At 36.9% G+C, this 14,149-nt stretch overlaps 1 protein-coding gene across 6 annotated transcripts in view; it reads right to left on the bottom strand.

Annotated features, from left to right (window-relative positions):
- Nucleotides 1-14,149, bottom strand: part of LOC140136877 (DENN domain-containing protein 1A-like) — a 147,806-nt gene that overhangs the window by 95,801 nt on the left and 37,856 nt on the right. For all 6 annotated transcript variants that reach the window (XM_072158480.1, XM_072158485.1, XM_072158482.1 and 3 more), the window contains 7 exons: nt 11,715-11,828; nt 10,263-10,332; nt 8,586-8,687; nt 7,676-7,729; nt 6,918-6,979; nt 3,049-3,097; nt 1,354-1,500 (listed from right to left, as the gene is read on the bottom strand). In XM_072158480.1, the coding sequence (XP_072014581.1) occupies nt 1,354-1,500; nt 3,049-3,097; nt 6,918-6,979; nt 7,676-7,729; nt 8,586-8,687; nt 10,263-10,332; nt 11,715-11,828 (598 nt within the window). The remainder of the gene's footprint in view (nt 1-1,353; nt 1,501-3,048; nt 3,098-6,917; nt 6,980-7,675; nt 7,730-8,585; nt 8,688-10,262; nt 10,333-11,714; nt 11,829-14,149) is intronic.

Genomic DNA, 14,149 nt, shown 5'->3' with positions numbered 1-14,149 from the left:
CTCCTCAATCGGTACTTCAATTATGTCCCAGTTAAGTATGTTTGGACCACAGAGGAGAGAGAATCAGAGAAAGTACCACCAGTCAAAGTCTCCGCATCATCCGATAATGAGGGCCGATTGTTCCAAGAAATTCGACAGGGGAGACTGCTACGCAATTACCGCGTATTTTCATGGTCTATCGCGTAATCACGAAAGCCCGCAACACTGGCTGATGATTGTTTGACACGGCACGATCGAACCATCGGCCCTTATGAATATGCGAGAACTCACCGTATACAATACACAGTGACTGGTGGTACATATTCTGTAGTACTCTGTGGTTTGGGCAATCAGAATCAGATTGTTCACTTATCAGGTGATTGCTCGAAAATTTATCAGTTATAGCCGATTGTTATGCTTGAATTAAGTGAATCAAAATTATGTTGCAGCCATTTAATAATCATTCTTATCATTATCACTATTATTATTTGTTTATAGCACACTTGCAGCTTAATCTCTCTTGATGCTTTGTAAAATCTAAAACAAATCAAAACACTGGTATATTTCAAATTGTGGGATATGCTTTTATGATGGGAGCACAGTGTCGACACCCAGTGTTATAAATATAAACTTAATACTCAATTGGTGAGCGACGGGCGATTGGTATTTCACCGAACTTCACCGAACGCAAGAAAAGGAGGCCTATCTGATTGGCTAGAAATCGATCGTTTGATCGCTCAGTGACACACTCAAAAAATGGAGACATGTATTCAATTCGATTGAAATCGATATTCTATTATTGACGCAGATAAAGAAAGTCGATAATGTACATTGTACATAGACACAGCATCTGGATCTTATACGGGTTCCTTTATATAATTCATTTCTCAAACAGTTGAATATATCACAATTTTGAATTTTGATTTCAAAATCTTTACTTATAAAATGCAGTAAAATATATCCACATCAAACAGCAAGGCCCCAGCTAATTAGTTTATTGCTTTTCGAGTGTATTGGAAACAAAACCTGTGTTTTACCTGACAACAAATCGAATTTTCTATAATGGCAACACCATATGTGGTACTGATCATGCGCAAATCATAGAATAGAAACTCTATGGCAGGCTCTGTGGTATCTCATATCATGTAAATGGTATGCTTAGCCCGAGTCGCTCGGCCTATCTCGAACAAAATCGCCATGCATAGCTTTTGAAAAACGAGAGGATTTGCCGTACTATCACGGCAATTTTTGACACAAAGATATAGGGATGATGACGCTGTGCGGGAGTTCATAACAAATAGGGAGTTTTTAGCAGGTTCGCCGTCGGACAAGTTTATAACTGTCAAGCTGGTAATATTTGCATAACTTTCTTACCTTCATAAATGATGAATGTACACCCACTAGGAATGGCATAGGTGCACAGCAGTAATCTATAAGATGAGCAGGCAGTACAGGTGTATAGATATGTTGCCAGAATAATGGATAGAGTAATGACGCTGCACCGTGTACACAGGCTGTTAACTGAAGCGACAAGAATATCGTACCACACATTAGGGTTAGTATTTTGGTCAAATCAATTCTTGCAAAATTCCTGTTAAAAGATTTGTGTGAAGTAATAAATTTTCAACACATAAATCAAATGATACTTTGCATGATTCAAATTGTTGTTTTCATGCAAGGACATTGTAGCAGCATTCCTGTCATTTTTATCTTCCAATTTGTTTACTTATAAGGCCCCCCAAAAAAGAGGTTTGATTGCCCTTCCCTGACTGACCCAAAAAATTGAAAAATCGCTGTGGTGCAAATCACATATTAAGGCTAAAATTATTACTTCCAAGACTTGTAAAATAGCTGAAAATATGCGCAGTTACCTATATTTTCTTAATCCATTCATAACTCTAACCAAATGCTAATTAAAATACAGATATCATATTTCATTTCATGAAGTAATCTACCATTTCTCCTGTCCTTTCTGCATAGACAGTCAATACAAATACTTCCACCTGCAATCAGAGGTCCTGGATTCAACCAACTGATTGCTCTTTCAAACTCTTATGCTTCCATCATGCCAGCCCTTGTCCAAAACAGTGACTTCAACATAAATCAACTATGTTGTACTACATTGAAATCTCATTCAACAACTCTTCCTATACCTTTGTACAGGAGCCAACCGTTGTTAATCTATGATGAATCCACACTTTTACGAATAGTGTATACACTAAGGCAAGCTAATGGAAGTGTGCATACGCGTTGTGCTAGAACACATTAAAATTTTGTCATGTCTGGAACCTGTGTGCGTATACACGCTTACATATCGATTTCAGAATTATCAGTCCCAGAACAACGCCAAATATGGATTAAAAGACCTTTGACCTTGGATGCACAACAGCATGTTATGATCTAATGGGAAACTGTGCACATCAACAAACACCATTTCTATCAAAAAGGCAACGGCCGATATAATTTGAAACCACATAAATTACTAGAGTTGGTTCTTCTCTTGGATTTGGACCAAGCTTTAGAATATCGACTGTTGCGTTTTGAAATAAAACAAACCAGAAATTTATCACCCATTGTAAAGATATGGCACATGTACCGAATACATGTACATACATTGGCTGACCTTGTGGATTTCCTGGCCCAGCCATGCTAACCACATAAGGAGATTATACGATTAACCTAGTGCAGCTATTGTCATAGCAGGGTATTATTATGTAATACTCCTGATCCATATTTGGTGTTCTCTTGGACTGATTATGGAGGAAGCGGCTAAACACTGCTGTTTTATTCTGTAGGTTTATTGCAGGTATCAAGTGAGAAATCACCAATCTTTTTGTAAGGTTGAGTGGCAAATTACAAACTGACATTCCTCATGAAATAATCATGTGAATAAGATGATCTTTAGCTTGCTTTTGTTGCTGAAAGGTATTCAATCATGTTTCACTGTTGTTCAGCACCTTTTTAACAACTTGTGTCTGCGTGGTTTACTTTGCTTACGAAGTGAACCATGCAGATGATGCATCAACAACAGTGAAACACGATTGGATCCCTGATTGGCATTGTACTTACCCTGCTCAACTTCTCTGATGTGATAAGTACTCGCCTTTCATAGAGTAAACTGTGATAAAACAATAGTAACATAATTATACAAATAATATTTACACACAATGCTGCTACTTCAATAACAAGTATAATAACAATTCTTGTGCAGAATGCGTAGCACCCATTACCTCCATGGACCGTGCCACATATGTGACCAGTTCCAACAAAACCAGGAACAAGTCGCCAGACATGTTTTTGAGTTATAGGCCTTTACAGATGACATTCCCATAAAAAAAATATCAAATTTTGGAATTCTTAATTTCATGGTATTTGACTGTGGGACAAAGTGGACTTTCAAATCCTTGAATGTACTTATTAATAAAAATTCCTTTAAAAAGGAACAGGGCGAGCCACTGAGGAAGTGCCAAGATAAAGGTGTAGTTATTTTATTCGAACTGTTTTTATAAATGGGATTGTTCATAATAAGCATGTTTGTATTTGTCAAATGACAAGTAGGGCATGTAGTAAAAACACACTGCATAATTCTTGATAGGCAATTGTTGTCAAAAGGGTGGTTCAAAAGAAACAGAAATAATTACTACAGACACATGCAATGTAGTTTTGTAATTTTAATAATAGGCCTACTGGAAAAAGAATCTTATAAAGATCGAGATAACATAAAAGCACCATCATAACACAGTAGTTATTACGTTGACATTATTATGTAAATAAGTTTATGTGCATCAGTCATATCCATAACAAAATATGAATGTCATTAGATTATTGACCAATGAAAACACAGGTAAATGAAAGTCAAGTGTTACGAAAACTAGGTGGACATCTTCCACTAATTGCCTCAGCCATGTTTGGCCCACTCACACAGCAACACACAGAGCACGTATAGGGACCCAAAAACTTCACCCGATTTAACACACTTATGGGTGGTGCAATAATTATGTGTACCCCGGGGTGAATTCTCAAAATGGTCTGCCAAAATCGCTCCCCCCCCCTTGGGCCGTGCCAAAAACCTTTGCCCCCCTTTCGACGTGCCAAAAACCTTTGCCCCCCCTTTTGACGTGCCAAAAATCTTTGCCCCCCCTTACACATGCAAGATTTTGGGGAACCCAATTTAAAACCTTAAATTGTCTTAACATATAATGCGAGTGCAGCGAGCAGGAAATTTGGCATATTTCAACGTGTTCGTAACGTTTTCCTATGCCTTTTTAGGGCGTAATATAGAAACGGTGCCCAAAATATCTGTGCCCAAAATTGCTTGCCCCCCCCTTCGACCTGCCAAAAATGCTTGCCCCCCCTTTTGGCCTGCAAAAAATCTTTGCCCCCCCTATAATTCACCCCGGGTACACATAATTATTGCACCACCCCTTAGCGCGATCGTCTATCTTCAGCACCACATTCAGCTGTTACCTCGACCCTTCGGCTTCTCAAAACTAGGTGTATTTTATAATTTATTACTGTGCAATATTACTATTTTACTAACTCATCTTCCAACTGATATTAACCCGAGCAACTGGTAATTACATAGCCATAACACGGTCACCTAGCCACTGTGCAACACTGGGAACCAATATTTTTAATGAACCCGCTATATTCCTTTCCCGTGCTTAAAAAAATATTTTGTGAACCGGTCTCATTTAAAGGCCATGTAAACAAAACAACACGTGTGCAATTTCAACCAATAAAATCAATAGATGTTTGCAAAATTACCATATTTAGGTGTCTATCATTTACCGGAAATCACCGTGCTCTATCAACGAAAATCACGCATGACGTAACAGTAGTGCATTATCATGATGGTACTTGCTGCGTGATCAATTACTGGCATTGTGCGCTGATTGGGTAATCTCGGTACCTACTAAATATTCATATCAATCCATCTATGAGTCATGCATGGTTGTAAATGTCCTTTCCACAGTGTGAAGTTTTTAGTGCGTGATCAAATGTAATTTACCTGATATCATGATGACCATGATGCGTGTGTTGTGAGAAGTGCATAAATCTTCTAACAATTCAATGCTATTTTATCTCCGTGTTCTAACAATAAATGCCATCAGAATAACATTTTCACATGTCATTTTTGTCTTTAGCTTTAAATGTGTCATAATATAAATGACGTTCTTTAGTTAACTTCCACGTTTACCCAGATATTAGGCCTATTAGCAGTATCAGGTCTCTCTATCTAGTATATACACAGATTTACAGCTCATCTTAACCCCCCCTTCAGAAAGTCCAATTGGCACGGTACATGTATAATAATTTACTTCCGAATGGTACCTTGGCGCCTTTTAGCTCCACTTATTCATTTACACCGATTAAAGGATTCTCGTTAAACCAGCAAGCCTGAGTGAGGGCGTTACTGATGTTACATCAGCAGAGCCAAGTGAAGGCCAAGTATCATTAACATATTCTATACGCTATGGTAAAACAACAAGCACATGCAAGCAAGTATTTTGCCAGTATCAATAAAACTATAATGAGGCTATTATAATGTAGCCCAACTGTATGCATAATCTGGCAATACTGCTCAGTCTGAGAGAAATGAAAATATCTGTTGCAATTTTCTGATTTGCATAAAAGTAATGCTAGTTCATGGAAGTTGTAAAACAATTATTTCTTTTAATACAAACATATTCCTTGGTAAGACAACTTTATAGCACTGTTTGAATATCAACATGAAGTAGTAATGACAAATTTAAATGGACACTATCGCCTCTGTAGTTTCCTGATTACATACACAGCACGCATATTTCATTTTTATTCTGAAACGCCGTGAAGAAGTAAGTAGAACAAAACCCAGCGCAATATGGGTCGAAAATCGCTTCGCGATTTTCGCCCAAAAAGAGATTGATTTAATCAATAAATAACAGTTAAACTATGATAATCCATATTCAATCCTGTGCAAGGCAGGAAACTAATTGCCCCATTACTCAGAATACAATTTGGCAAAAATATCAAGGTATCATTTACAAAATTACCCATATCTTGAAAAGTATTGATGATATGTATATAATTTTGGTATTATTTTAAAGCTTATGATCTCACACCACCAAATCAGAGTCCCATAGAGATATGTGCTAAATTTGCCTTAAGAAAACATCATTTTTTCTTCACAGGAGCGACTCAGTTTTAAGCGACAGCTATGATGGTTGAAATCAGCCCTTGCCTGGTCCCTCTGGCTGGGAAAAAATATAGGTTGACCGTCTTAAATTTTTATAACTGGCCCTCGAAGTCTACAATATCTGGGAATTGCCTATTTTACAGGCAAAACCATGCTAGTGTTTCTGTAAAGAAAAGGCTGCTTAAAATCATTAAAAGTTATTCGATCTCTCCCATCTGTGGTACACTTGCAGGAATTAATATTACTAATCATGACCAATCCAAATTTGGCTAAAATTATGCAAATTTCTGCTCATTTTAATGCTTAAATTGGTTTTTCTGATAAGTGAAATTAATGACGCACAACCATATAATTCTATTTGGTGGTGTGAAATCTTATTGTCTAGTGCTTACATTTTTATTCAAATCATGAAATGTTAAAAATACGGCTTGTTCCTGGTTTTATCAGAGCGGGTCAGTTTGCCCAAGCTTTACATAAAGTCATTTGCTATATTTTTAATTCATTATAAACGTCTCTCACTATGCTGATCGGAAGGTAGGGAGGTAAAGGTAAAGGAGACGATCCTGTATAAACAGTAATCGGAGTGCCCATCTCTCTTTCATTGCCGATTGGGCCAGACTCCTCCATGTAATGTTGCTATAGGGGGATCGCTACACCTTCTCCACAGCGAGTCTGTTACCATCCAAGCATTTAAGAATGCCGGCTCCCACAGGAAGGGAGATATATGCTTATTTTTCACTAGTACAATTTCACACCTTACCTCACAAAAAGGATCATCATATTGGATGGATTAACTGCACTAAAGAATTCCATGAAATTTCTCTGAAATTGAAACAAAACAATTATGATTTAAGTATGACAATCCACTATGGAGAATTTCTTAGTATTTCACAAAGAGACCAGCTCTACCCTTAATAGGGACAGGGGCCAAAAACTTTCCAAAATCTATGACACTTTACTAGAAATACCTTCCAAAATATCAAAAAAGGACATTGTCAAGAAGTAAAGGTCATACATCAGTCATTCACCAGAATCACACCGCTATAATCACACACTGAAATAATTCTGCCAAAAATGTGAGTGTTGTTGAATAGTTTTAAACTTTTCTTTAATGTCTACTACCAACAAGTATAAACCTCTAGACTCTTAATCTGGCGCCATTGTTCTCATTTCCCTCGATTGGGTCACATAGAAAAGATATGATTATTGCAAAAACACAAAACACATTACTGAACATTACACTGGGTTTCAGAGGAGGACGGCAGTCTCTTGCTCAGATTTACGCGAGCGCCCTGTTAATGAGCGACATACGCGAAGCCTTGTGTTCTCTTCAAGGGCACCGATCTGCCCCGACCAACGATCTGACGCACAATCGGACAATCGGATTATCGGTCTGTTGCTCTGATTGTCACGCGATTGATTCAGCCAATCAGAACCCCACTTCCGTGTATACGCTCTGCACACTCTCAAAATGTAAACGAGGTGCCGTTCTTCTCTGACAAAAACTTTAATACTTACACTTTCTGGAATCCTGGGTAAGCTCTTTGGATCTGGTGTACTGAAATGCATTTCCTGTCAAATGAAGAAAACACTGAAATGTGATGCAGATCATGCCAACCAATTTGAAATGTTATTGGGCCTTGTACATTAGATGCATAACATCCCAACATGTGTGCACTGTTCTATCTAATATAGAAGTTCTCTCTCAACAAGTGATACAAATTATTATTTATATCACCCTTCCGAGTGGTATGATATATCTGTGTATCACATAGTGTCTTGGAAGTACCCGGATGACTACAATATATAAATATATATTGTATGCACAGATGTGCGTGTGCGTACATTTTGCTGATCGGGATCACACTCGGTCTGTGTTAAGTCAAATCAGTCAAATTAATCAATCCCTGCCAAAATTATAATAATATTGAAATGCTTATTTTTGTGTGATACAATATATTGCACTCAATAAAAAAAAATTTGCAACCTACATTATATGTGTAATGCATCGTGCTGATAAGCGCTACATGCTTCAATCTTTGTAACTCTTGAGCTCAAAGACACCAATTGGCCTTTATTTTATTTTAGTTACCATGCATGTCAATTCAATATGGCAGATTTCCATCTGTGGTGACAAAGGTTTTAAGATCTCACTTAATGTGACCAATTTTGTTAGAACACCCCATAGCAGGATACCGAAAGATTCGCTTAATGGTGCACTTGGGAGTAAATTTCTTGAGTAAATATAGAGCTCCCTCCACTGAAATCCTAACAAGAATTAAGGTTCTGTGCCCTTATTTGCTGGTGGGAATTTTACAGGAGGGCACTTTTAGGTTGTGCCTAAAATTCTACTTATGTCAAGGGAGCAAACAGCGCCATTTGGCGAATCTTTACGGTATAAAATAAAAACCGAGCGGATACTACTTACTGTTGACCTGCCATTATCGGCTACTGACACTGTGAGCAATTTCTTAGGCTCTGGTATTGCTGAATTATAAAGCTGCTTTATTATTTTCAATGCTGTTTCGTCCTGTAATAACAAAAATATATGTACAATACTTCAATATTTTTGGTGACATTTTGCAAATGTTCAGTAAGTACTAAAAACATGTAAAGAAAACTATGTTATTGACTAGGAGGGGTGAAAATCATAGACAAAGACTCTAATCAGTATACCAGGAAGATCTGTGAAGCAATATGATTTCGCCGAGGGGGAGACAAAACCATGAACATGTATTGTCTTGATCACATATATGGCTCACTGATTAAGCACACATCACATTGTTAGGAACGGGACTACCAGTTCCAGCGGGAGATGCAGTGAGCCTGGAAAGCACCTGTGATCAAGATGGCATACCCTGTTATCGAAAGCTTTGAAACTTGAGCTTAAAACTTTGGACATTTGAAAAATTTAAACATGTAAAATGTTTATAATAAAACAAAATTTCATTTCAAAAATGCATTTCTGATTTCTTATTACAACATTTTTATTGACATTTTGACATCCAAGTCAGCAAGATATCCTAAAATATAGACCACTTGGCATCTGACGTCATTGCCCGGCAGTATGCGCGCGCATTATGGCAATTTCAATTGTTCTTTGCCCTGCAGTGTGCGTGACGCGATCGTAGTCTGCTAAGGGCACATGCATTTTAAATCGCCCGCCACATTTCATATAGTACAGGAAAGCCATTGAACAGTGTAGCGGCTCGTTCGAGCATATCGATAGACGAGTCCCTCGCCTTTGTTGATAAACAGTGATGTCAAGTGGTCTATAGTTAGTGTGTTCAGCTATTATAGTTGAACACTAACTACATTTAGCTGAACACTAACTATATTTTTAGGATTCTAATACATTTAAGGGGGCACACAGGATCACTCAAAGTGGCAAATTTTAGACATTGTTTTGTGTTGTATTTTTAAAAGTAATGATGATAAGTACATAAAAGTATACATTTTCAGAAAGGAAATGATGCAAGGAATCCAACTAGCACGACAGATTTCTGCAAAAATGAGCACTTTTTGAGAAAAGCGCTAAAATTGATTTTCCATGCGGTCGCCATAACAACTTACCCTAAATATCAAAATTGACAAAAATGGCATATCTGTGTTCTAAAGACACAAATCTAGAAAGTGTTTTCTCAAATTTATGAATTTTTTCTTCGTTTTGAAAATATACCTTAAATTATCTCAAATTTTGGTCAAAATTGAAAAAAAGTCAAATTTTGATCTTTTTTGACCCATATTTTTAAAACGAAGAAAAAATTCAAAAATTTAAGAAAACACTTTCTAGATGCGTGTCTTTAGAACACAAATATGCAATTTTCATCCATTTTGATATTTTGGGTAAGTTGTTATGGCGGACCGAAAAAAATTGGCATGGAAAATCAATTTTGACGCTTTTCTCAAAAACTGCTCATTTTGCAGAAATCTGCCGTGCTAGTTGGATTCCTTGTGTCATTTCCTTTCTGAAAATGTATACTTTTATGTACTTATCATCATTACTTTTAAAAATACAACACAAAATAATGTTTAAAATTTCCGACTTTGAGTGATCCTGTGTGCCCCCTTAATTTTAATATTGCAAGCGCATTATGGTACTCACTTGGTCACTATGTTTTAGTTCAGCTATAGTGTTCAAGATCTTGTAGAATATTTCAAACCATGGTAAATAACTGAGGGAAAAAACACAACAAATAAATGCAATTTCTTTATGTTTTTAAAATATTTGGGAGTAAAAATCATGATAATCACAAAAAGAAAAGTTGGTTCTTAAGGTGGTACTACACCCCTTGAAGCTATAGTGTTCAAGATCTTGTAGAATATTTCAAACCATGGTAAATAACTGAGGGAAAAAACACAACAAATAAATGCAATTTCTTTATGTTTTTAAAATATTTGGGAGTAAAAATCATGATAATCACAAAAAGAAAAGTTGGTTCTTAAGGTGGTACTACACCCCTTGAAGCTATAGTGTTCAAGATCTTGTAGAATATTTCAAACCATGGTAAATAACGGAGAAAAAACAAACAAAATAAATGCAATTTCTTTGTTTTTAAAATATTTGGGGAGTAAAAATCATGATAATCACAAAAAAGAAAAAGTTGGTTCTTAAGGTGGTACTACACCCCTTGATAAATTTGCGACTATTTTTGCATTTTTCTCCAAAAATAATAACACACTGGTAACAAGTTATGCAAGGAATCCAGTTACTACACTGGAATTTCAGTGACTCAAGACAAGCGGTACGATATTTTATGATAAGAAAAGTGGTAACCCTAGAATGTACCTCATTTCTTAACATATATAATGAACTACTTGTCTTGAATCACTGAAATTTCAGTGAAGTAATTGGATTTCTCGCCACTATAATATACATAACTTTTGTTACCAGTGTGTAGTCACAAAATTTATCAGGGGGTGTAGTACCACCGTAACGCAACTTGCCTGTCACAAGAATGCATCAACCAATCATATCCTACCAACTGGATCTATTGTTTTGCTTATTAACCCCATGAGAACTACCTGCCAACCAATCAGAGGCAATGTTAGATCGGTAGGTAGTGCTCAGGGGGTTAATTAACCTGTCTCAATCATGATCTAATTCAAAGCAATAATTATTGATAGCAATGAATTCTCTAAAAATATATTTTATGGCCTTTATAAATATTATAATAGTCGTCTGCAATCATGATTGATGTGATTGGTATAAATGCAAAATCAGATTAAGGAAAGCAGAAGAGAGTGATTGCTCTCGCTCTCTTCAAAAGACAGTCCCTGCAAAACCATGGTGGGGTTCCAGAGGATACACCCCTGAAAGTTCTTTTGTTTGATGCAGTTTTTTGAGGCAAAAATAAGCATTTTGTTGACTTTGCTTAGGCATTGCATGTTTAGCAGACTTATATTTTTAAAGAGTGATGGTGTTCCCAGAAAATTTTCAGAGCTACAGAAAAATGGTAAGATCTAAGGATATTCTGTCTTGATTTTTTTTCTGCGACTCTTTTAAATTTTTCTGGGAACCGTGGTGGACACTGTGGATTTTGTAGCCCTGACTTACCTAAAAAAGCATAGACAGGATCTAGCTCCAGGTGGATGCCTGCAGAAGCCAAACCTCTGCATATTGTCTATATTTGTCAGAACAAATGTAAAGAGTTGACCTGCGGGATTGTACCTGAAACGAGAGAGTAAAGAATATACAGGAAGTATCACATTAAGATGAGATGTTATAGATGTTGCTCACAAGCCCCAGTGTATTGGGCTATTCCATTTAAAATCCACACTACGTGTACCTCTGTGTATGATTTTGGAAATATCTAACACAGGGGGAGTATGAAATTGAAATGGAGCTGCATAATGTGCTCATTCCATTTGAAATTCATACTCCCCCTGTAGCAGGTATTTCCAAAATCTTCCACAGTGGGAGTGTGGATTTTGAATGGAATAGCCCAATTTTGATGCTGCAAATTAGGTTAAAAACCAATATTGTTTCCCGTAGTAGTGTGCATTTCTTTTGACCAATTATTTTACCACATTTCATTTTCGATTAAGGGGTGGGGTATGAGCGTTTGGACAGTATTTATTAGCCACTTGCAGTTCCGCCATTATGCACTATGTGCGGGGAGAGCCTCGAACTGGCAGCATACATGAATGGGAATTGAACCAGTCATATAACATTCTGTGTAAGGTTACGTAATTCTTCCTTTCATGTATGCTGCCAGTTCGAGGCTCTCCCCGCATATAGTGCATAATGGCGGAACTGCAAGTGGCGTAATGGGACATTAGAGCATATCAGACATATCGAATTGCATTCTGAATACGAAGAATGTCCTTCTGATATCAAATAATTTAGATTTTTTGAAATTCGCAATGTAATACACATTTTATGGCAAATCATTAAAAATTGCCTGGCAAATCCGCCTGGCAAATCCGCGCCCATCCATCGCCCATACGTCCTCTTTCAAAGCTGTGGAGGACAAACAAACAATTATTTTTTTTGGGCCTTATGGGTAATAGAATTCGTCTACAAAATGTCTCCACATTGAAGATGATTTTGTAATCGAGTACGGTTCTTTGAAAATTGTGACCTGTTGAGACTTTAAACACAGTCAGTCAGGATCTATGATACAAATTGAATGTGAAATTTATGCATTTATTTACCTGGATCTTTCACCAGTATCTTCATAATTATTAGGGCTCAACCGATTATCGGATCGGATATCGTAAGGGCTTGATGTTTTTGATATCAGTATCGGATCGGATATCGGTAAAAAAAATTGAAAAAAACTTTTTTTTACCAGTATCGGATCGATTACAACATCGATATCGGATATTGGATCAGTAGACAAATGCCATATCGGTTAAGCCCTAATAATTATGAAATGTTATTCATGCTGCTAAGGTTGGAGGGATAGCTCAAGCATAGGGAAGAAAGGGTAGCATAGTCAGGGATACAACACAGGTAGTGATGAGATACATTCAGTTACTATGTGGCTGTACTTAGGAGCATGAGGGTGTAATACTAGGAAGCATATCTTTTTAACTTACCGATAAACCAATTAAACCATACATTGTCCCGTTCCTTTTAAAATCCACCACCCCCCTTATGGAAGACATAATCTTAATCCCCCACACAGGGAGTGTAGATTTCAAATGGAGCCACCCATTCAGGCAACCCCGTTTGATATTCACACTCCCTATGTGGAAGATTAAGGTCATGTCTTTCATACATGTAGGGGGTGTATGAATTTCAACTGGAATTAACCATTTTAGCAAATAAACAATGAGATTGTTCAAGTCACTATCTCATACTTATATCATACTTAATAACTTAAATATTGGCTGGTATTCTCAAAAACTTGTGACTAGGTGAAACTTTCCTGGTCTTAACTTAACAGCACCAAAAATTTAAAATTCTAATTTTGAGTGTGGTTAGTTTTGATATTAATAATTTTTTATAACACCGTTCTATACATGCACAATACCATGATCAACCTAATCTCTAGTGAATAACCATCACAGCCAAAATCATCTCCATGTTTTCATATGTATAAAAATGGCGGCAGAAGCATTAAAATTTAAGGGCTGGACGAGCACATATTGTGCCTCTACTGGGACATTGCATATGCGAAAAATCTTCTAATTCAGACTATTTTGGCCAATATTTTAGCCAGTATGTGCGAATTGCACAGAATTGTGCAATTTAACCCTATTTAGGCCCAAAACGTGTTTTTCAGGCTAATAACTAAGGAAGATAGCACAGGCCAATTATTGCTTTCACTTTTATTCTATCAGGATTTTAGGGGGGCATCCCCCATGGAAAAATTTAGTTGGGATGCAAGTCCTGCTTTTGTGAATACCAACCTCTCTAGCTCAAGATGTCATGCGAGCTAGTTGCATACAACGTATCACTGATATATTTCATATGTTATTGTTATCATGTGGTTACAGTTACACACTGCAAGGGATGAGTTAGTCATTACATACTGTTGTTAC

This window comes from Amphiura filiformis, chromosome 17, assembly GCF_039555335.1.
Source record: "Amphiura filiformis chromosome 17, Afil_fr2py, whole genome shotgun sequence".
Classification (NCBI taxonomy): domain Eukaryota; kingdom Metazoa; phylum Echinodermata; class Ophiuroidea; order Amphilepidida; family Amphiuridae; genus Amphiura; species Amphiura filiformis.
The sequence above is the reverse complement of the archived record's forward strand: the minus strand, read 5'-3'. Positions and strand labels throughout refer to the sequence as shown.